The sequence below is a fragment of the Saccopteryx leptura genome, chromosome 3 (assembly GCF_036850995.1).
Source record: "Saccopteryx leptura isolate mSacLep1 chromosome 3, mSacLep1_pri_phased_curated, whole genome shotgun sequence".
Classification (NCBI taxonomy): domain Eukaryota; kingdom Metazoa; phylum Chordata; class Mammalia; order Chiroptera; family Emballonuridae; genus Saccopteryx; species Saccopteryx leptura.
Window position 1 is genome coordinate 222,355,740 of NC_089505.1, and position 23,672 is coordinate 222,379,411.

The 23,672-nt window shown below is 53.6% G+C and overlaps 1 protein-coding gene across 2 annotated transcripts; it reads right to left on the reverse strand.

Annotated features, from left to right (window-relative positions):
- Positions 1–8,105: 8,105 nt before the first annotated feature.
- On the reverse strand, positions 8,106–22,106 carry ARID5A (AT-rich interaction domain 5A). Of its 2 annotated transcripts, XM_066377662.1 has the most exons (7): positions 21,994–22,106; positions 13,095–13,210; positions 11,436–11,580; positions 11,095–11,147; positions 10,607–10,704; positions 10,109–10,268; positions 8,106–9,719 (listed from the first exon to the last, which is right to left on the reverse strand). In XM_066377662.1, exons 1-7 carry the CDS (start codon positions 21,995–21,997, stop codon positions 8,484–8,486), a joined length of 1,812 nt encoding a protein of 603 aa, XP_066233759.1. In that variant the 5' UTR covers positions 21,998–22,106; the 3' UTR covers positions 8,106–8,483. The 2 variants fall into 2 exon arrangements, with proteins under 2 accessions (XP_066233759.1, XP_066233760.1); XM_066377663.1 differs by lacking the exon at positions 13,095–13,210 and having other exon boundaries at positions 21,994–22,080.
- Between the last annotated feature and the right edge of the window lie 1,566 nt (positions 22,107–23,672).

Consider the following 23,672-nt stretch of genomic DNA (forward strand, 5'->3'; position numbering starts at 1 on the left):
ATTTTCAGTCAGCTTTATAGTGCAGAGAACAAAGCCCTTTGCATAACAAGGAAGTTTCCCAGACAGTCACATTTCTGAGGTATTACCAGGAACTTACTCAAGAGTGCATAACCATTTATCAAGCATAACAATCCCCTCCCCCCTTTTTTTGTATATTTCTGGAGTGAGAAGCAGGGAGGCAGAGAGATGGATTCCTGCATGCGCCTGACCGGGAACCACCCAGAAAGTCCACTAAGGGGTGATGCTCTGCCCATCTGGGGCATCGCTCCATTGCAACCAGAGCCATTCTAGCACCTGAGGCAGAGGCCATGGAGCCATCTTGGCCATCTCAGCACCTGGGCCAACATTTTGCTCCAATGGAGCCTTGGCTGTGGGAGGGGAAGAGAGAGATAGAGAGAAAGGAGAGAGGGAAGAGTGGAAAAGCAGATGGGCACTTCTCCTGTGTGCCCTGGCCAGAAATTGAACCCAGGACATCCACATGCAAGGCCAATGCTCTACCACTGAACCAACTGGCCAGGGCAAGCATAACAATCTTAACTTGTAGTTCCTCAAACGAAAGGTAGGAGGAAGGGAATATAGATTGCCTTAATCAACTCAATCAAACAAAGAATGTGGAGGAGGGTTAGCCTTTGGCTTAATCCTTAGACTGCAAGGACCAGTGTCAGTTAACAGCCTGTCTCCCACATAACACTTGGAATCCTACAGCCAGTGGCCCTCCAGGGAACCACAGGTAGACTTGTCATAAATTGTTAGTCTGGTGGCTGGGTTACAATGGTGGGTGGGCACTTGGTACTGAGGCTGGACTCAGCTAAAAACAGACAGGGATGTTTTTCCACAGTTCCAATTGTCAAGAACAAGTTTGCAAGTTACTTGGAAGGCTGCTCTTGTGACCCCCTTTCCATAAAAGAGCAGAGAAATATCCCTTCCAAGGACCCAGTCATACTAGATTAGGGCCTCACTCTTATGGCCTCATTTAATAATTATCTCCTTACAGGTCCTAATTCCAAATACAGTCACATTGGGAGGTTAGGGCTTAACATATGAATTGGGGGTGGGGAGTTAAACAGTTCAGTCCATAACAGATCCCCTTGGCCAGTGCTGGGTCATGGCTCCTAGCGGCCAGGAGGCTGGGAAGTAGGGAAGAGGATTGTTAGGACTGGCTTACGCCACTCACGTTCCACTATTCCTGAGATGTTGCTGTGGACCGATTTGGACTCCTGTTAGCAAGGACAATGGGGAATTTGGAATGATTCTTTTAATTTATTATCTACTGACTTCCTCCATACTCAAGGGCACAGGTCCCATCTCAAAGCATTGCAGTTACTCAACAAGTGAGACTGCAGTTGTTCCATTCCCACTCCACTCTCGGTGTTGATCACAGGTTATCCACACAGCCCATGAGGAAAGACCTTTTTTGGGGGGCAGAGACGGGAGTGGGGAAGCCTGCCAGGATTTCTTTCAAGAAGTTACCTCCATGATTACTATCCAGGCATTGACTCAGTAGCTCACAGGTAAGTGGTGTTCCACCTAGGCTTCTAGGATTAGGCTCCTGCCCAGGCTCTGCTCCCCCACAACCCTTCCTCACTGGGAGGGAAACCAGACAGCTCTGCGTAAGACCTGCAGCTGAGAAGTGGCAGTGAGACCTCAGTTAGCCCATCATTCTGCAGCTAGTCATCACGCATACACAGCACCCAGATGGCAACCCTGCTCCCTGCCCGGGGCCTTGGCAGACATTGCCAATCAATTGCACCACTTTTGCACTGAGCCCAAAGCCACAGAAAATATGATCAGTCAGAGCTGGTACCTGGGTGAAGCTGACTTGCCATTTTTGACCCAGACACAGGACCCAAGGGTTAGTCAGAGCCAGGCAGGACAGCAGTGGGCATCACACACTGGAATCTCAGAAGTCCTGAGGTTCAGGGCAGGGGCATCAGACTGGCCATGCAGGACTGCAGAAAGAGCTGACGATGCATGTTTGTTCAGGACCCACTTGAGCTTTTTTTTTCTCCTTTTTATTAAATGAGAGGCAGGGAGTCAAAGAGACAGACTCCTGCATGTGCCCCAACCGGGATTCACCCGGCAAATCCTCTACAGCGTGATGCTCTGCACATCTGGGGCAGCTGCTCTGTTGCTTGGCAACAGCTATTTCAGTGCCTGAGGTGAGGCCATGGAGCCATCCTCAGTGCCCGAACCAACTCACTCTAATTGAGCCATGGCTGTGGGAGAGGAGGAGAGGAGAGAGAGCAAAAGAGAGAAGGGGGAGGGGGAGGGGTGGAGAAGCAGATGGGAGCTTCTCCTGTGTGCCCTGATTATGAATCAAACCTGGGACTTCCACACGCCAGGCAGATGCTCTACTGCTGAGCCAACAGGCCAGGGCCTACCTATAGCTCTTAAGGTAGAAATTACTTCCATGTCACAGATGAGGACATGGAGGCCAGGGAAGTGTTTTCAGCTGTTGTCACCATGTGGTCCACTTGACGGACATACTTCCTCTAAGGTACAGGCTAGTGCCTCGGGAACACAGGTAGGCACAGGACAGATCATATTCCCTAAAAACGTATCCTGGAGCTGAGACCTGCTGGGAGGGAAGCAGGGGGAGGCGTGTGCTGGCAGATGTGGGCAGGGCCCGGGGGCCAGGGATGAGGTATTGCTGATTCCCTGGGGGTGTGAGTCCTCTCACTTTGCCATTGTGGCACCACAAACAACAGAGCTGGAAAGACATGAGCCATCAGGAGCCAGCACTAGCTCACACCAGCATCCCCCCCCCCCCCCCCCCCCCGTGAGCTGGACAGGCTCTCTCTTGCCTTGGTGGCCTGAGAAGTCTCCCTGAACCCATGGAGGAGTCTATCTCAGGGCCTGTGCTCTAGCTTCCAGATCTCCTCCCACCCCACCCCCGTAGCTCTCTCCAGTGATGGGGTGGACAGGTAGGAGGAATCCCAAGAATCTGAGATGATCAGAAGCCACAGGGGAGGAGTGGAAGTGGGAGGCACTCTCTCTTCTAAGACTCTACCCAGAAGCCCCTTCGCTCCCTGTGTGGGCCTCACAAACAGGGACGGGTGGTGGCTGCCACTTGCTGTGGGCAGGTGATATTGGCTTTGTGAGAGTGGCCAGGGATCCAGGGGGAGTCGGGAAGGTCTTCTGGAGACCAGGAATGTGTTCAGGGAGCAGGCAGGTCACTGCCCCTCGCCAGACACTAGACCCTATCTGCACCTCTCTCTGGTTCACAATGCGTAACCTAGAAGTGACTAGTCTCTCACAGATTTGCAGGTGTGGGCCAGGGAGGGGCAGAAACTGCTGGGAGCCCATACCCATGCCCTGTCCAGCTCACCACCTTCTGCCCCTGCTGGCCTGTAAACTAGGAGACACTGCAAGGGCAAGCTGGCAATGACCTAGGTCTGCCCTGCCTTCCTGTCTGGAAGCCCACTGAGCTTTCCAGCACTGACATTCTGGGACTCATTTGCTTCAGAAACTGGCCTTGGCCCATCATGACAACAAAGAACAAAGGCTGCCACCTGAGCAGCACAGGACTCGGGGCTGAGTCCCTCAGGACTGGGACAAGTGGAGCTGAGGGCACTGTAACGAATGTGCACGTACCCCGTCCAGAGGGTAGCAGCCACTACTCAGCTCCAGGCAGTAGTCCCACATGGCCAGAACTTCTGATTAAAAAATAAATAAATAAATAAAAATTCTTGCCTGATCAGGCGGTGACACAGTGGATAAAGTGTTGGACTGGGATGCAGAGGACCCAGGTTCGAGACCCCGACGGGGTCACCAGCTTGAGCGCGGGCTCACCTGGTTTGAGCAAGGCTCACCAGCTTGAGCCCAAGGTTGCTGGCTTGAGCAAAGGGTTACTCGGTCTACTGAAGGCCCACGGTCAAGGCACATATGAGAAAGCAATCAGTGATCAACTAAGGTGCTGCAACGAAGCATTGATGCTTATCTCTCTCCCTTCCTGTCTGTCTGTCCCTATCTGTCTCTCTCTCTCTGACTCTGTCTCTGTCACACACAAAAAAATTATTGATTTTAGAGAAAGAGGAAGGAAGGGGGAGAGAGAAAGAAACACTGATTTGTTTTTCCACTATGTATGCATTCATTGGTTGATTCTTGTATGTGCCCTGACTGAGGATTGAACCTGCAACCTTGGTGTATTGGGATGACAATCTAATCAAATGAGCTAACTGGCCAAGGCCCAGAGTTCTGATTTTTTTTTTTTTTTGACAGAGACAGAGAGAGACAGAGAGAGGGACAGATAGGGGCAGACAGACAGGAAGGGAAAGAGATGAGAAGCATCAATTCTGCATTGCGGCACCTTAGTTGTTCAGTGATTGCTTTCTCGTATGTGCCTTGACCAGGGCTACAGCAGACCAAGTGACCTTGGGTCCAAGCTGGTGAGCCTTGCTCAAGCCAGATGAGCCTGCACTCAAGCTGGCAACCCCGGGGTCTTGAACCTGGGTCCTTGGCATCCCAGTCCAATGCTCTATCCACTGCACCACTGCCTGGTCAGGCCAGAAGTCCAAATTTTTGTGATATCTTTTGATTTTTTTAAAAAAAGATTTTATTTATTGATTACAGAGGGGGCAGAGGAATGAAAAGTATCAACTCATAGTTGCTTCACTTTAGTTGTTGACTGCTTGTCATGTGCCTTGACTGGGCGAGTCCAGGGTTTCGAACCAGTGACCTCAGTGATTCAGATCAATGTTCTATCCAATTGCGTCACCACAGGCCAGGCTAGATCTTTTGATTTTTACATGCTGGCAATGTTACAAAAACATTTTTTTAAAAATCACATGGGGTCCTGGACGGTTTGCTCAGTGGATAGTGCGTTAGCCCGCTGTATGGATGTTCCAGGTTTGATTCCTGGTCAGGGCACATATGAGAAGCAACCATCTGCTTTTCTCCTCTCCCTCTCCTCCTTCTCTCCCTCTTCCTCTCCCACAGCCAGTGGCTTAACTGGTTCGAGCATCAGCCTCAGGCACTGATAGCTCAATTGATTTGAGCATCTGCCCCAGATGGGGTTGCCGGTGGATCCCCATTAGGGCACAGGCAGGAGTCTATCTCTCTATCTCCCCTCCTCTCACTTAAAAGAAAAATCACGCCTGCCCTGTGGTGGTGCAGTGGATAAAGCGTCGACCTGGAAATGCTGAGGTCGCTGGTTCGAAACCCTGGGCTTGCCTGGTCAAGGCACATATGGGAGTTGATGCTTCTAGCACCTCCACCCTGTCTCTCTCTCTCTCCTCTCTAAAATGAATAAAATAAAAAATTAAATAAAATAAAAAATTAAAATTAAAAAAAAAAAAATCACATGGGTTGCCTGACCTGTGATGATGGAGTAGATAAAGCATCAACCCAGCATGCTTAGGTCACCAGTTCAAAGCCCTGGACTTGCCCAGCCACAGCACATACAAGAAGCTACTATGAGTTGCTGCTTCCCACTCTTCCCCACACCATTCTCTCTCTCTCCTTTCTCTAAAATCAATAAATAAACTCTAAAAAAATTACATGGGTCAAACCAAACACATCTGCCGGCCACTGTCTATAGACTCTGGTCTTGAACCTAAACCCTTTCTGAGCCATGGAAATTTCTCACCTGTGGGGGTCCCAGCTACCCCTTTCCCTCCTTCCCTCCCACTGCCAGCCTCAGCTGTGCCCACCAAAATCCCTCCCCTGCAGCCCCTCTAGAGTGGGCCTCTTTCCATACTTCCTAGAGGAGCTGACCCACCCACCGTGTCCAAACCCTGTAGTTCCCACTCCAAAGGTCATGCCATGAGACCAGACCCCTGCCTCTGTTGTTGCCACTGTTGGCCATGGACCCACTAATTCCTCCTCCCCAACTTGTGCAGACTGCTGTCGGGTGTTGACTCAAGGCTTCACACATCTTGGCCCCTTGGTCACTGACCTCCTCTCCTCCAGTGATGTTCTCTTCCCGTTGCCCCCACACATCACCTGCCTAGGCCCCTCACTCCCCGTCCTCCTCACCCATCCCACCCAGCTTCAACCCCATGGCCCACTACTGCTGTCACTCCTGCACCACCTCAGCGCCCAATCCCGCTTTTTTTTTTTTTTTAATTCAATTTTTAGAGAGGATGGAGGAGCAGGAAGCATCAACTCCCATAAGTTCCTTGACCAGGCAAGCCTGGGGTTTTGAACCAATGACCTCAGCGTTCCAGGTCAACTCTTTATCCACTGAGCCACCACAGGTCAGGCCCGCTCTTATTTCTTACTCTCCCAGCACAGCTCCCACCCGCAACTCCAACTTCACACCCAAGGTGCAAGGAGACTGCTTCTCCACTGCCAGTCTCACGGACACTCGTGCCACTAACCTCAAGTCAAGCCCATGCTTTCCAGAAACCTCAGGGCACTGCCCAGTGCAGCCTGCTCCCTCTCCAGATCTCTAGTCCTCTTTTCCCGCACCTCCAACCTCCAACCTCTGGTCCTCATCCTCACTAGGAAAACGAAAGCATCTGCCAGAGTTGACACACACCCCAACCTGTGTCCAAATACGCTGCCTCTCTGCATCACTGTGAGGGGCTCCCTGCCTTCACCCCCAGCATCTAGCACCACCTAGAAGCCCAGGGCTCTTGTTAATCCCAAACCAGGATCCTCCTCTGCTCCTAGGTCACCCCAAGACCTGGAAGGCTCTATACACGCAACCTCAGTGCCCCCTCAACAGTCCCCTCTCACTCTGCTCCAAACTCACAGAGGCATGGGCAGGCTGCCCTTCCAGGAGCCAGGCTTTCTTCCGCCCAGCCCAGATTGGTGACTGAAATTCCAGACCCATTTGTAAATAAGGACAGTCCCTTCCCTGAGAGCTGTGAAGAGAAAATCCTGCTAAGCTAGTATAGCGGAGCTGCAGGGCACAGCACGAGTTTTCAAGGAAGCATGACCACATTAAGCCCTGGGTATTTGCTGATATCCCATCAAGGGCTGCAGCACTGTGCCCAAGGACCAGCTCAGGATGCAGTTACACCAAGCGATATCCACAGTCCTCAGAGAAGCCTCCAGAGGGCGCCACCACCACAACTCTGAGCAGCCTGTGCCCAAGTCCTCCCACCAGGTGCACCTGGGTATGCAAGGGTGCTGTGTGCTGTGGCTTTGCAGATGAAGGGGACCTCGCACACAAAAGGTAGCCTTCATCTCCCCTTACCCAGGGTACTTGATCCAGCACCCCTCTTCATCAACCACTGAGACTCCACAGGCTTGGAAAGGTGGGCAGTACATGGGTGTGTGCGGGGGCTGGAAGCCACGCAGCTATTCATAGCGACTTGGACTGGCATCTGGCAGCTTCCGGGACAAAGGGGTAGAAAATTGGGACATTTCACCCTGCAGAGCCTAAGAACATTCCCAACAGCATTGACCGTCACCCTCTGACTTCCCCATTGCTGGCCCCAGCGGGGATGGCAGCTACCTCACCTGTGCCCATCTAAGCTCCTGCAGTTGGAGGCTGGACAGGATGGCTTTCAGCCCTGGAAGCCCACCTCCTGCTGCCAGACATGTTGAGTGTGCCTTGGCCTGGGGTCTGTCATTGTCACACTCAATGGTGGTCTTGTGTTCCTGGCCTCAGCCTGCTCACCTGTTAACTATGGGATAGTCGCACTAGTTGTCCCTCCCATGGTGGGGACGAAGGGCTTCTACCTTGCTCACCTGGACCAGAAAGATTCAGCAGGGGCCTGATCTGCCCCACCCCCAGGGCAGACCCACTCAGGCTTCCTGCTGGAACCTCAGCCTCCAGGAACACCAACCATTCGGCACATCCCTCTGGCTGGGGCTCGTGGCTTAACTTCCGGTGCTGGACTCACCCCTCTGCTGTGCCACTTACCTGTTAGGGGAACCTAGGCAAGTCACCAGCCTTCTCTGAGCCTTAGGCCCCTGTGTGCAATAAGGAAGGTAGTGGGCAGGTGTCTGGAGACCCCGCTAGGAAAGTAGACTGAAGGCACAGGGCAAATGCCGCAGCCTGCTGGAGTCGGAACAGGAAGCTACCTTGCTTGAGTCCCACTCTCCAAGTGGGTACTAGGCAGTCCACCTCCTTGGCTCCCAGGCCCACCCCACCCACAAACATGTCCCTGCTTCACCAGCCCTTGCAAAGGTCATACCATGTACACCTCAGGGCAAGTGGATCCACACTGGCATTTTATTGGATTTTCTGTGGGCACCTGGATGCTTCAAGCTGCTGTCCGGGTTCTCAGCCCTCACCCCATTCTTGGCCTCTGGGGGCCCTGCGGGGAGCTACCAGCCCTGCACCATCTTCTCCCAAGGCCTTCCTACAACTGAATCCCCAGCCCCCATGCTCAGGCTGCCACCTTGAGACAAACCCAGCTTACCCACCGCCTACCTCTGTGCCAGGCTGCCCTGCCAAGGGCAATCCCTGCATTGGGCACAAACTCTCCTGTGGAATGGGCTTCCAGCCTCCAGTCCCCTGGCAGTGCCCCCCCATCTAGGGTTGTGTCAGACCCTCCACAGTACAGCACAGAGCTGCAGGCTCCAACCTACAACTTGGTGTTAAGGTGAAAAGAGAAGTGAGGTGCTGCATAGGTTGTGGCAGGTGGCACGTGCCATGTGGATGAGGCTGGGCAAAGTCTGTGGCGCAGGGCACTGTTAAAGGATGCTGGGGGGAAGTGCATAAGGCCAGCGGCCATAGGCGAGGGGGCTGTAGTGGCCAGGAAGTGAGCCGGGAATGCTGGGATGACCAGGGGGCTAAAGGGGAGCGTAGCCTGGCCCTTTAAAGGGTCCGAGGTGCCAGTGAAGTTCAGAGGGCAGCGCAGCATGGTACCCCTGTAGGCCTCTGGGAGGGCAGGCCCCAAAGCTGGGCCCAGCAGGCAGGAGACGGCCAAGCCAGACCCCGCGGACTTGGCCCCACACTCCTTGGCATCCACCTCCTTGAGAAAGGGAGACACTGCCCGCAGTTTTTTGCCACTGGGGGCCAAGCCCTCTTCCTCCCGCCTGTGCTTGCTGAGGCCTAGACTGCCAGAGAAAGTGGGTAGGGGTGCGGGCCTCTCAGCAGGAACCTTAGCCGTGGGGGACACCCAGCAGGCTTTGGGCTTGGGGTAGAGGCTGTTTTTTCTGGAGCCACCTCTGTAGAATGCAGAGGGACGGTTGACATCCCCGCCCCATACCAGTGACGGCTCTTTGACTGGCAGCCCCTCCTCTTTGCCAGGGGATCCCAAGAGCACCCCATCTTTGATATGGGGAAAGAAGTCCCGTGGGTGCTGGCTGATGGGCTTTAGCACCTTGGTGGGGTAGGCATGGAAACAGCCAGTGAAGATGGGGGCTGGTGGGTGGGAGCCGACCTGACCCTCCTCCCTGAGGCTGCCACCAGGGGCCTGTGGTCCCTCCTGAGGGGCCAGCTCGTGCCTGTGGTTCTCAGATGGCCCTCCTGGGCTCCGGGGAGTCTCTGGGGGTCGAGCGGCCGGGGACGCCTGGGGCTCCCCGTCAGGGCTGCCTGCCCCGTGGCGACAGTTCTCCTCCTGGCACTGCAGGGCTTCTGCCTTGCTCACCTGGGCCAGGAGCTTCTTTTTGGCCAGTGGTGACATGATGCCGTGTGTCCCTTTGCAATAAAAGCTGGACAGGAGCCGCTTGTAGGCCTCAGGGCAGCTACTGGCACCCACGAAGGGCAGAGAGGACCCGGGAGCTAGGCCTGGCTGTTCAGGATTGTCCTGGGGGGGCTCCTGGCTGGGGGGCCTCACAGGGTCGACTGCATCTATCTTGATCTTTCCTAGCATCATCTAAAATGAGAAAAAGCCAGGCCTCAGCGCTGGGCATGAGCCATGCATCCTGACTTGGGGAAGTGGCGACAGCAGGGCCCCAGGGGGATGCCCAGTAGCCTCTGCTGGCCTTTCCAGTGCCTTCATGCAAAGTTCTCAAAAGGTGTCCTATCCTCTGAATGGACACAGCCTGGTGTCCAGTCACGGGGCCCAGAGAACGAAGTGTAGATGAGTTCAGACCCCATGTGGGCCCTCAAAGTAATGAGCAACTTATACCGACAGACTCTGGGTGTCATGGGCAGGGAGCGCTGGGGCCATGCCATAGTGAGGTCAGGTAGGGGTAGCTAAGAGAGGCAGGGGACAGGGAGGCCCAATGTCAGCTGGTGGTCCTGGCTGGGCTCAGAGCTCACCTGGCCTACTGGCTTCTCTTCCTTGGCCTTCTTCGGCCTCTCAGTGGCCCTGTCGTCTCCCCGAGACTCCTTGGCCATCTTGTATTGCTTCCTGGGCTTGGAGGGGGGCAGTGGCTTGTCATCCTCCCCCTTCAAGTGACGCACATATGGGAGGACCAGCCTGCGGAGTGGGTGGTATGTCCACCAGGAGGCCAGGACCAGTAGCCATACCCACCCCTCCCTTTCCACCCCCCACCTTTCTTGTTCCCCCCACAAATGCATACCCTTCTGTGGACAGTGTACGTAGCAAGGGCCGCAGTCTTCCTCATCCTGTCCAGGAGGCCTGCAGCCTGGCTGCCTGCCCATGCTCTGGCCACAGTGAGCAGCAAGGTGCATGTCCCACCCATTCTGCCTCACCGCTGTACACAGCTGTATACCCTCCTGCACCCGTACCACTGCGGCTCTGCCCACCCCTGTGAGGGAAGGGCCCAGATGTCCTGCAAGCTCCGCTAGCCGCACCTCTCGTAGTGGCGGCGTGTGCACGTGGCCGCACTGGTGCTGCCCGGGCTGCCCCCCAGCTCGTCGTACACGTTCTTCCAGAGGCGGCGGCCTGTCACCTGCAAGGGCACCAGATGAGGTAGGGTGTCCACTAGCAGCGGGGCCAGGATGGGGGGGTGGGGAAGTTGGAGGGGCTCATCTGGCACCCAGCCAGTACCCTACCCTCCACCCCTGGCCTCTGGACTGCTGGCCCAAGCAGCTTTCTGAGCTCAGGGATGGCAGAACAGATGGAAGAGAGGAAAATTTGCTTTGAGCAGCAAAGTACCAGCGGGCAAGGCCAGCCTGTCTCCCTCCCCTCTGCATGCAGGAAAGCTAGGGAGGAGCAGGATTGGGGACCCTGCCTCCTGTCTGGAGTCAAGGACAGCTCCAGTGGGCTCCCCAGCACCCTTGGGTATGGCTGAGATGTGCGGGGAGACAGGATGGTGAGAACTCCGAGTTGCCTTCCTTACCATCTCATAGGCCCCCAGCTTCTCCACTGCCTTGTAGATCTTCCACAGGTTAACTGGAGAAGAGAGGGCAGGGCTGCTGTCAGTCTCTGCCACAGCCCATTCCCATGGCCCTGTTAGGCAGGCACAGAACCAGGACCACTGCCATGGACAGTAGGCTGGGCAGGCCCTGTGTACTGGCAGCTCAGTGGCCGGTGAGGTTGGAAATCTATCCCCCCACTGCCAGCCCAGTACTTGGGAGTACCCTTTCTTTCTGCAACCCTTGTGGGCTGGCAGTGTCAGGGTCACCCAGAACAGAGGTCCCCTGCCGGGCCCCCCTCCCTGCCTGCACCCCAGGGACGCACTCTGCTTGAAGCCAAGATGGGGCACCCTCTCGATGGGCGTGTGTCGCTCCTTCATGAACTTGTAGAGGCTGACCAGGAAGGCCTGCTCCTCCTCCCGCTCCTGCTCCTGCTCCTCCTCCCGCTCACCGCCTGCCTCGGGGGAGTCCTGAAGAAAGAACAGGAGGCATTGCGATCAGCCCCCATTTGGTGGGTGGCTGGGGACAGGCGGAACCTCTAGCTGCTGGGGAGGAATGAGGTGTGTGGCCCCCTACCCCAGGCTCCCACAGCAGGGAGCAGGCCCCCAGCACCCAGCCTAATGCTCCAGGCTGGAGTGATTGTCCTGGTGTCAGAGAGATGCAGTTGTCAGCTATTAGTGCCAGGACCCCAGGTCAGGGTCCACAGAGGCCTGGCTTCAGAGAGAGTCACAGGAGCAGCCTCACACCTTCTCCAGGCTTCTCTCCAGGCACAGATCACTTCTTTTCTTGCACTAGATTTGTTATATCTGTGTCTCAGCTCCTCTACCAGACTGAGTTCCTGGGGGCAAGCTTGGTGTCCTCAGGCCTCCAAATGACCCATGTGGTCAAAGCTGAAGGAACAAAGATGCTTGGTGCCTTCTGGTGCTATGGGGCTGTGCAACAGGGCCTGTGCCCATCCAGCCTTCACCATGGTGGCCTTCCTCTCTGACCTGCCAGTCTAGGTACTGAACTCAGGGAGCTGGAGCTATGTCCTGGGTTCCTGGCACACTTCTTCTATCTAGATACACAGAACTCTTGGTTTCTTCTCCCAGACACGCAGTTTCTGCTGATGCTGTTCATCTGGCTGGAGGCTCAGGGTAGAGGGCTACAGTTAGGCTGGAGCTGAAGGCTCAGGGAATAGACAGCTCCAAGGTCATGGGTGGAGAGGCTCCAAATACCAGAAGGTGTAGCCATTACAGGCCTAGAACAGTGCAGAGAGCCACGCATTCCCCAAATATTCAATCAAGTGCCATTTCAGTGTTTTCTACTTGTCTGAGACCTCTGATAATAAACGCACACGCTCATGTGTTACTGATGAAGCTGTAACACATGCAGGACCAGGTGCTGGGCTGCAGCTGCCCAAGGAGGGCGCTCACCACTGCTCCTCATGCCAAAGTCACTTCAGCTCCTGTTCCCTGAGCTCCACGCAGGCCGTTACAAACTGTCATCACTTGCAACTACTTTTCTACAGGAGTTAGGATTTTTACTCCAGACAGTGACACCAGAGCCAATGGCCAAAATGAACAGGTGCTGAAGCTGACTGCCCCACAGTCACCACAGCTCTTCCTTGATGGAGCTCATCGAACCAAACAGCTCACTCATCTCACAAAGCGACCTTCACGTCCACATCACAGATTTGGATGGATAGATGGATGTAAATATAGTTTTACATCATAGAATAGGACTTTTATCTGTCACCTGACCAGGGTTCCAGGTAATCATTTGATAAAGGTTCCATTATGAAAAAGAAGTCTGCAAGCCACGCCTTGTGAGGGCAAGCCCTCCTGCCTGCCCGGCTTCCACACCTCCTATGCAGGGCCCGGACCACGAGCTGGACCCTGCTCCTGGCTCTGTAGGACTGGGAGAAGGAACACATCACCCTCCTGAGAGCTGGGGGGTCTCCAAGTTTAACCAGAAAGGCCCATGGGGGAATCACCTAACTCACCTCCAGCTGGACTGGGCTCTGGCTCCTGCTCTGCTCACCATCAGGTTGAGGAGACACAGGCAGGTCTAGGGAGTCACCCCCCTCTGACTGTTTCCTTTTCCCTCTGACAGGAGGTGCTGTGAGGAGAGGAAGAAGAGGGAGAGAAGGGAGAAAGAGGACACATGAGACCCAGGTGGGAAGGAACAGGTGGTAAGGAGAGGCTCCCTGTAGAGAGGCACCAGTTCTGAATGGGCCAGGTAGGGGACAGTCCTCTCTTGCCTCTGCAGGATGTCCTCTGACATTGCAGGTGGCCCTATAAATGTGCATGTGGATGTGTCCTGGCTGACTTTCTGCTCTCCCATGTTCACCCCCCCACCAGGCCCCACTCATGCCACACCAGCCACTTGTCCTTCCTCCGTTCTAGCATCTCTACACATCTATGAGAGAAACCCTAAGTCTGCTGGGGGTCAAGTCAGAGTAGACTGGGTAATCTCTGTTCCCAGAACCATCATGCTCTGAGAAATACTGTCTCCAAAATGTCCGACATTCAAGCAGGAAGTTTTTTTGTATTTTTGTTTTTAAATAAGAGGAAAGGAGATAGACAGACTTCTGCATGCTGCCTGACCAGGATCTACCCAGCAACCCCCATCTGGGGCCAATGCTTGGACCAACCAAGCTATTCGCAGTGCCTGACTCAGACAATTGAGCCACTGGCTGAGAGAGGGGAGGAGAGAGAGAAGGGGGAGGGGAAGAGAAGCAGATGGTCGCTTCTCAAGTGTGTACTGACCAGAGATCGAACCCAGGACATCCGCACACCAGGCTGATACTCTAACCAATGAGCAAACTGGCCAGGGTCCATGCAGAAAGTTTTTACAGCAGCTCAGCTAAAGTGGGAAAGCCTTCAGTTTGCCCATTTGTGGGCCCCCAAAGCACCATGGGGAGTGGGGAGGACATGCTTGAACTGTAAATCTTCTGGGAATAATCCAGAAAATAGTAAGTTCCTGTTTGTGATGTCTTTACTACCCCCCTCCTCCCCTCACCTGCAAGAGTCCTGGAGACCCTTAGGTCCCACTTGACAAGTCGCTTCCTCTGTGTGGCCCTTCCCAGCCCCCAGCCAAGCACAGTGCTCCTGCTGCTGTCTGGTCTCCTCACTCCTCACCACCATCCTGACTGACTGTCGCTTGTCAGCCAGTTCAGGCAAATGCAGAAAGGAGCCAACGACCCTTCACTCAGGGCAGCCATGAGCTGATGGCTGCAAAAATTCAACACCCCTGCCAATGCCAAAAACACCACCATGAAAACAGCCGTGGACCATGCAGCAGTCTGGTCACAGATCCAAGACCAGGAAGCCATGTGTTTTGACTATCCTTCCTTTCTTCTTTCCTTTCCTTTCTTTCTTTTTGTTAATCTCTTAATCTAGTGTGAACTGCTCCCTAGTCCTGGTTCACTCCAGCTCAGTAAATCCTAACAGTTGGGAGCCTGTGAGGTTACATGTCCGTCCTGGACAGAAAAAGAACTTTTTTAAGAACAAGAGACCCACACCACATGGCCCACGAGGCCAACAGCACCCAGGAGCACATGCTATTAGAACCTTTGGCCACTGAGAATTGTCTCCCTCAGTATCGTTCACAGAAGCGCCACTATTATTTACGTGACATGGGTCCTCAGGTCTGTGTCCCTGGCTCTCTCATTTAGTCCCAGAAGGGACTGCATTTTAAAGAGGGGAAAGCTGAAACCAGAGAGGTTAAGTTCTCCTCCCCCTGGGGGACCAGAATTCAGAACAGTCTTCCTGACCCCCCAGTGCAGGGGTGGCCTATGCCACCCCTGCAGTTACCACCAACATCTGCTAAGCCTTGAGGAAGAGTGAATAGGCCTGGAGGAGAAACCAGTCCTAACACTAGTCAGAGAGAAAGAGACACAGCCACCCTCGCAGGCTGGCCTCTGACCACCAAAGACAAGGCCAATCTCCAGAAACAGCTGGTTGCTAACAATTAGCCCCCTCGGGCAACTCTGAGCCTCAGTCTTCCCTTCTGTGAACCAGGAGAGAAAGCCCTGGAGACCTCTGCCAACTGTCCCTGAATTCCTGAAGTCTTCTAGGTCATGGGAGCACCTGCTGCCACCACTCCTTGTTTCCCCTCCGCCCCGCTCCTCTCTGCTCTCACATCCTCTCTCCTGCTTTCCTGCTGGCTCAGATCCCCAGCATCAAACACTCACTCCATCTGTTCCCGTGACCTAGGCTTTTCACCAGGTCTCTCCTGCAAACTGGCTACATGACCCTGGCAAGTTGCTGCCCTTGGGCCTCAGAGAACTAGGTGGTTGAGACAGGGCCCATTTAGAATCACCTGGGGAGAATTCCACAGACACTAATGCCTGTCTCCCCACCCCACCTAAGTTTGATTTAAGAGTGTTTTACTTTCTTGGTTTCTTTTTTAACCCTTTGAGTAGTACGAACGTTCATGTACCTCCTTGTGCCTCCTGACCATCCAGAGTATGATCGTATAAAAAAGTTTATTTTAAAAATGTGTGAGGCAACATTAAAAAAAGACAAATGTATGTTGTTCTTGTTTTCATAATTTGGTCATCAAACAAACAGGATTTTAAGTAAATAAAACTGTAACTGTAACTAATTTCACTTAAAAAAAAAACAACTCACTCCCGGGGTCAGCGAGCATGAAAAAAACTCATTACTCAGAGGGTTAAATTTTCATTTTATTCATTTGAGAGAGAGAGAGAGAGAGAGAGAGAGAGAGAGAGAATGGAACATCAATCAGCTCCCGTATGTGTCCTGACCAGGGATTGAGTCAGCAACCTCTGTGCTTCAGGGTGACGTTCTAACCAACCGAGCGATCTGGCCAGGGCATTAGGCAGTCTTTTTCAATCACCATTCAGTCAGGCAGAAACTTCATGCCAGTACACAAAAAAGTTAACCACCCTGATGTTGAATGAAGATTACAGGCCCAATGATCTCAGTCGAAATTGCTTATGCTTAGGGTGGTTTCTGCCTTAGAAGTCCCCAAAAATATTCACCTATTTTCACCAGTCCCCAAGTGTAAAAAGGTTGAAAACCACTGATTTAAGGTCCTGCAGCATCCAAGTTTAAAGCTCCTCAGGGGATCCCAGAGGGCAGACAGGTTGACAGCTCTAGCCCCTTCGCTGGGTTCCAGAGTTGGTGAGGTCTGCCTGAGCATATTCAGGAAAGATATCCTGGAATCAGGCTCTCCGGTTACCTGGAAAGGAGGTCACCAATCTGAGCTATTTAACCCCAGATGGCACAGGGATTAGAGTGCTTGCCGAGAGCCACAAAGGGACAAACTCTCTTTACCTCTGTTTCCAGCTGAGTCCCCACATGAACCTGGCCTCCATTCTCTCTCCACTGTGCTCTCCCTCTCCTAGCTGGGCCTTCTGGCCCACTCCCGCAGCCATAGAGGATGGAGGGGAGTCCAGGATGCCCACAGACCTGACCTGGCTGCCCTAATCCCTTCCCTTCCCAACCATCTGTAGATCAGGATTCCAGGAAATCTACATTTGGAAAAAAGGTTCTGCTATGAAAAGTAAGTTTGAACTCCGCTGCCTGTCCAGATTCTAGTTCTCACACTTTCCAATGCAGGAGGGTCCCAGTCTGTCATCCATATCCAACCTGCAGAAGGAGCAACCCACTTGCCCTGAGTGATCACTGCTACCCACAGAGCCACTGTATGACTGTCTTGCTCTGAGCTTACAGGTGCAGACCCCTCTGAGTACAAAGTCTCCGATTCCCTACTGCAACAGGAGGCAGACTCAACTGCTACAACCTCTGCTCTCCAAAGGAATGGCATTCAGAAGTTGCTTTTTCTATCCAGGAAGCAATATGACAACAATGGTGATTGTTTCATTGTTTACTTTAAATACCTCTCTAAGGAGGTATTATAATCTATGAGGTATGTGATAGGGACCTAATTATAGTCTTCTCCCCCACTGGTTAGGTGGTCCCAGTATTGACTGAATGACCCCCTTTCCCAACAATTTGAAATGCTACTTTTCCTATGAGCTAAAGGTTTCTAAGGAGGACATCTGGGAAGGCTTTGGGCTTTTGATTTTGTCCCATTCACTGCGGAATGCTAGGACCCCTGTACACTGTTGTAGTTTTTGTGGCTTTGTAAAACAACTTACTATCCAGAGGACATATCCCCGCCATTACTCTTCTGTTTAAAAAATTCCATCTGAACTTTAGGATAATTTTATGCATTCCCTTAAAAAGTTTTTTTAAAAACCCAATGATTCTAAATCTATTTTTGGGCCCTGGCTGGTGAGCTGTCAGTTAAGAGTGTCACCCTGAGCCTGACCAGGCGGTGGCACAGTGGATAGAGTATCAGACTGGGACGCTGAGGACCCAGGCTCAAAACCCCGAGGTCACCAGCTTGAGTGCAAGCTCATCTGGTTTGAGCAAGGCTCACCAGCTTGAGCCCAAGGTCGCTGGTTTGAGCAAGGGGTCACTCAGTCTGCTGTAGCCTCCTGGTCAAGGCACATATGAGAAAACAATCAATGAACAACTAAGGTGCCGCCATGAAGAATTGATGCTCTTCATCTCTCTCCTTTCCTTTCTGTCTGTCCCTCTCCCTGTCTCTGTCATCCCGAAACAACAAGGTTGTGGGTTCAATCCTTGGTCAGGGCACACAGAGGAAGCACCCAAACAATGCACAACTGAGTGGAATAACAAATACTGTATGTTCCTTCTCCCTCCTCCCTCTCTAAAAATCAATAAAAATTAAGCCCTGGCCAGAGAGCTCAGGTGGTTGGAGCACTGTCCTGGAGCACAGAGGTTGCGGTTCGATTCTTGGGTCAGGTCAGGGTACATACAGGAGCAGTTTGATGTTCCTGTCTCTCTCTCTACCTGCCTCTCTCAAAATAAAGAATCTATTTTGGATTTAAATCTAGAAATTACTTTGAGGAGAAATAACACCTTTCTGTACTGCATCTTCCTTTTCAGGACCACATGTCTCCACAGACTCAGGTCTCCCTTTTGCGATCCTTAGATTGTCCTTCTTAAAAGCCCAGTGTTATCCCTTTTAAGTAAAGCAAGATAAGAGTGAGAGAAAAGCCTTGACAATCAAGGACAGGAATTAGCTCCACAGCCCCAACATCCCCTCACTCCTTGTGGGAACAAGGACGGAGGAAGGCTGGTGGCCCAGCCCCTCACCAGTCAGTGAGTGGGCGTGGCAGTTGCCAGGCAGGGTAATGCTCAGGACCCTTCCTGCGTTAGAAATCTCTGATTTCTGTTTAATTTAGGGCACTCATCGAAGTCAAGCTTCCTCCTACAACCTAAAAACCACAGCCTTGAAGAAGTTAGTTTTTATCCCTAACTCCAAAAAGGGTGCACTCTGCCATCTACTTGTCCTACAGACATTTCCTCCTCCTCTGTCCATGCTCTCCATTTCACCAGCTCCATTTGGTGTCCTGGCCAGCCTTGGCCTAGGCCAGGCGTCCCCAAACTACGGCCCCACAGGCTGCATGCAGCCCCCTGAGGCCATTTATCCAGCTCCCCCGCCGCACTTCTGGAAGGGGCACCTCTTTCATTGGTGGTCAGTGAGAGGAGCACTGTATGTGGCGGCCCTCCAACGGTCTGAGGGACAGTGAACTGGCCCCCTGTGTAAAAAGTTTGGGGACCCCTGGCCTAGGCATTCTTGCACAAGGCCTCACTAAATATTCCCAGTCATTCACTGGATGTTATTTGCCCTTTTCACAGATATAGTACCCAAGACTCAGAAAGGCCCAGTAACTTGCCTGTGATCATAAAGCTTACTAGTGGCACAGGTGGGATTCAGGACCAGAGCAGCTGGACTGTCCCAAGACATTGAACCCTGAGGGTTTTTTTTTTAAAAAAAAAACAGGAACAAGGAGACCTAAGTTTCTTATCTGTGCTGAGAGGTGCAAACTTGCCTGTATTCCCTGAGTGGGTCTGCAGTCTCCCATCATATCACTACCATCAATGTACTAGCAAGAGCCTGCTGAAATCAGATGGCAAGGGGGCTCTGCCACCAAATAGGCACATCTTAGCAAGACAGTCACTGCTTCTGTACCTTGGTGTCCACACCTATAAGGTGGCTGTGCTAGATTCCATGGGCCCAAGGTGCTGAGCAGAACAAAGTGAGAAATGAGGCTTCCCCCAGAAACCACAGCTGTGTGTGTGTGTGTGTGTGCATGTGAGTGTATTAGTGTGAGAGTGTATGAGAATCTGTGAGTGTGTGTGGGTGTGACCACAACTGTGTGAGTGCATGTGTGTGTACATAAGTGAGTGTTGTATGTATATATGCACGTATGACTGAGTGTAAGTGTGCGTACCTCTCTGTAAGGTTTGAGGTCTGACTGTCCTGCTTGTTCCGAGTCCCACTGCCCAGAGTAGTGAACGGCAGGTACAGTGCTCAGACACATCAGCCTCACTGAGCAGCACGAGCCACTTGCTCTCAGACACTCCTGATGCCCAGAGAGGGTCTTGGGCTGTGACTAGTTCAAGGCCACACAGCCAGTCAGTGGCTCAGTGCTGACCCAGTGCCAAGCCACACCACTTCTTCCCTCAACCCCCACCCCCACCCCCGCCCAAGTTGTCCTTGGTGTGATGGGAAGTGACACATCCTTTCATGAAAAGTCACCCACTGGGGTCACTGTGTCAATTACAGCAATAATGGTAACAGCAGCCTCAACAACAACTAGCAAATATGGCCCCACCCCCTCGCCTGAGGTGCTTGGCTAAGTTGTTTCACTTCAGCTGGAGCCCAAACAAAGGCAGCCTTTGAAGCAGCTAGTCCATGCTGTGGCCCAGGAGCCAGCTGCCTGGCAGAGTCCTGGTGTGGCACTGCTCCAGTGGGTGGATTCTGGAGGGCTGCTCTCCAGCCAGCACTAAAGACAGACAGCTGGACATGGGACCCCAAAGGCTCAGGGTGCACAGCACTGGCACAGCACTGCCTCAGTGTCTCAGCTGGGAGTGTGGGAGCAGGGTCTGCCAGCAGCTGGGTCCAGGATGACAGCCTGGAGTATGGAAAGGCAGGCATGTGGGGCACTAACTCTCAGGACCCACTGGGATTCTGGTCCCTCTTAGCAGTTCTGGGATGTTCTAAGAGACCCTATTCCAGGATGGGGCTACATCCCCCATACCCCTCCTTGCCAAGTCTGGGTGACATTTGATAACAATAGCAGCTCCAGCCCTGGCCTGTTTCCTGTGCTTCCAAAAACTATGTATGTTCCACTTTCCCACTGCACCTGGAAAAGCCAGGCACAGGGGCTTGTTTAAGCTGTGCCAACAGTACAGGACAGCCTGACCTCTGCAGGGGGACTCCTCTGCCTCTGTGCTTTCCACTCCCCTCCCAGAGCTCCCTGGGGTGGCTCTTCGGGATGTACTAGTGGTGAGAGAACTAGGAAAGAGTGTGGGCCATCCCAGCCAGTTTCCCACCAGGAGACAGAAGACGAGGGGAGGAGGGACGAGATAGGTTTTTGGAGGCCTGTTCTCCCTCACTGCGGGACCCGGGGGAGGGGTGTCTCTGGGCCTCAGTTTCTCGGACTAAATCAAAGAAGGGACCGACTCTCTGAGGTCTTTCTACCTCTGCCATTCCAAGTTCCCAGCGTAGACGGGTCACCGGGCTCGGATGGACTCTGCAACTCCACTCTGGGGCCAACCCTCTGGCCGCTATCTCCCACTCCTCCCCTGCAGTGCTGGCGCAGAGACCCTGACAACTCCAACGGTGGCGCTCCGGCGGGCAAGAGGCGCAGGTTATCCTTCCTTAGCCCGACCCTCCTCCGCGGCCGACGACCCCGCAAAGGGACGCTGGGCCCGGCCAGCGCAGCGCCTCTGCATCCAGAGTCCTCGGGAGTCTGCAGGATTGGGGGATGTGGGCGGCGCCCTTGGACACTGAAAGGAACCCCATCCCTCTCGGCCGCCTTTCACTCTGGAAAGCCGAGGAGGAGAAAAGACAAGAAAGAAAAGGAGGGTGGAGAGCGGTGACTCCCTCGCTGTCACAGGGCCGAGGAGGGTGGGCAGGAATCACGACGGGAGACCCGGGACGAAAAGGAAAAAGGCGAGAGGAAAGAGAAAGAAAGGGTGGGCGAGCAGCGGTGAGCACCCAGGACCAGCGCGGCCTCGGCGGAAAGAGGAACCAGTGATTCTTCAAAGTGCACCGAGCAAGTTCTTCAAAACCTGCGCAGCGTCACTTTCAGGAAACGGCGGGCGCGGTGGGGAGCGCGCCCCGAACCCGAGCCTTTTCCTCACGGCGCGGCGGGTTATGAGAACGGGGCGCAGCCTGTAGCGGGGGGTGAGTGGGAGGTGGGGGCTGGGGGCAGATAGGAGGCCAGAGGGTGGCAGATAAGGGTGGTGGGAAGATGGGGGCACGGGACGGATGGGGAGAGATGGAGATGGCGGGCCGTTGGGGGGTCAGGGACAAATGAGGGACCTGGAGGAGATGGGGGCGGGGGGAGGTGGGTGATCGGAGCTGACAGGGGCGGGGGCAGATGGGGGGCAGGGAGACGGCCGCGGACAGCTGTCACAACAAATTAGCTGAGGCCAGCTCGAGATTGAAACCACAGCAGGAAGTGGGATGACAGAGCGTGCAGGACTCGGTACATCTCGGTCAGAAGACAGCGAGAAGAGTTTCGAGATAAACGTCCGGGAAGCCCCTGGCCGCCAGAACTTTTTGTCTTGCCTTTTTCGAAGAGTGCGCGCTGACACTTGGCCTCCTTCCCAAGCGGGCGGAGGCGCTGGCGCCCCGGGCCGGCTTGCGCCCCGGGCCGGCTTGCGCCCTGGGCCGGCTGGGTCCCCACACTCCGGGGTGCTCCCCGAGCCGCTCCGCCCCCCGAAGCGGCGCTCACGGCCGCGAGAACCGGGGAGACCCAGCGCCGCAGCCTGGCGCTCCCCGCGAGCAGCCAATCCCGTCTCCATCAGCCGCGAGCCGCTTACCCATGGCCCGGCGAGGTCCCGTGGCGCCGAGCGCTCTGCACGCGCGGCTCCCCGACCCGGCGCTGCCGGCACACTGGACGCCGCGCCGCGCCGCCCCGCCCCGCTCCGCTGGGTCTCCGCCCCGCCCGCGAGCACCGCACTGCCCCCGCCCCGCTCCGGCTCGGGTTGGTGGGTCCGAGTCACCGCTAGGTGCAGGGACCGCCCCTTGAGCCCCAGGGACTCTGGGAGTTGTAGTGTGCTCTCCCCTCCGTAGGCTCTGGGCTCCTGAAAGAGGCTCCTGAAACTTGAGAGGCTTAAGCAGAATACTGTACCTAGGAATTACTGCTGCTTTGTGTTCTAGAGGTACAACTATAGTCTTGAGAAAATCCTCCTTGCTTGTCAGCAGGCCATTGGCGTTGGGTGATTTAAGCAAAATGCTTCTGATTTTGGCTTGAACTGGGTGGTGGACATTTTCCAACTCCCAGCTCAACATTGAAGTAGAAGTGGTTGGTGTTAGCTAAACAAGGGTCCCAGCCCAAACTAGCAAGTCCTTGACCAAAGCTCTGTGGGGTCCCAGAAATGCTTAGAACAGGAAACCTGCCTTTGGTGGCTAATATCCACATTTGTCATGAAGACAGAGAGTGGCAGCTACAAAGTAAACAGTCCAAAGAGTGGCATAGCTCCTGCTTGGAGAAATGAGGGGTGAGGCTTACCGTGGAGGCGGGCGGCCAGAGGAGATGCTGAGCCAACTGAGGAGGGCTTCCCCTGGAGCGAGGAGTAACTTCCCAGATCATGTACACATCACAGAAGAGGAAACTGAGGCTCAGTCTGAGAGCCCATGGTCTGGCAGCATCATTCACAACAGCCAAAGATGGAAGCAACCCAGTGTCCACTGATGGACGAATGGCTAAACTGGAGTATAATATACGCATGCAATATTATGGAATATTACTTAGTCTTAAAAAGGAAGGAAATTCTGACGTATGCTGAAACATAGATGAACCTCAAAGACATTATACTGAGTGAAATAAAACAGACACAAAATGACAAATACTGTATGATCCCACTTAAATGAAGTATTAGAATCAAATTAATAGAGACAAACAGTAGAATGATGGTTGCTAGGGCCTGGGAGGAAGGGGAATGGAGAGTTGGTGTTTAATAAGTATAATGTTTTACTTTTGCTAGATGAGAAAGTTCTAGAGATGGATGGTGGTGACGGTTGCACAGCAGTGTGAATGCACTTTATGCCACTGAACTGTTATGCTTAAAAATGGTTAAGTAAATTTTATGTTATATACTTTACCACCATTTGGAAAAAGCGCCTCATGTTTCAGCATGTGGATTTGAACCCTGTTCCTAACACACAGTCGTCACCCATAACTTTTTTGTTGATTAGTTTTGATACAACAGTACTATGCATTTCACATCATCGTTGTTCACTTAGGAGGTTCTGGAAGGTTTATTAGCTCAAATAACACAGCTGGTAAGTGGTGGAGCCTGAGCTAAACCCAGGTATTGGGGCTCCAGAACAGGACTCCTTAACCATTCCCCTCAGCCATCTCTTGGCAGTGAGTTTAACAGAACCAGGGACCTGGTCTGAGGAAGAGAGCATAAGGGGGAAGACTAAGCCCTGATGAGGAAGTAGCGGGACCAGTGAGAGGTCCAGCTGGCAGCTGGGACTGAGGCCTGGAATCCAG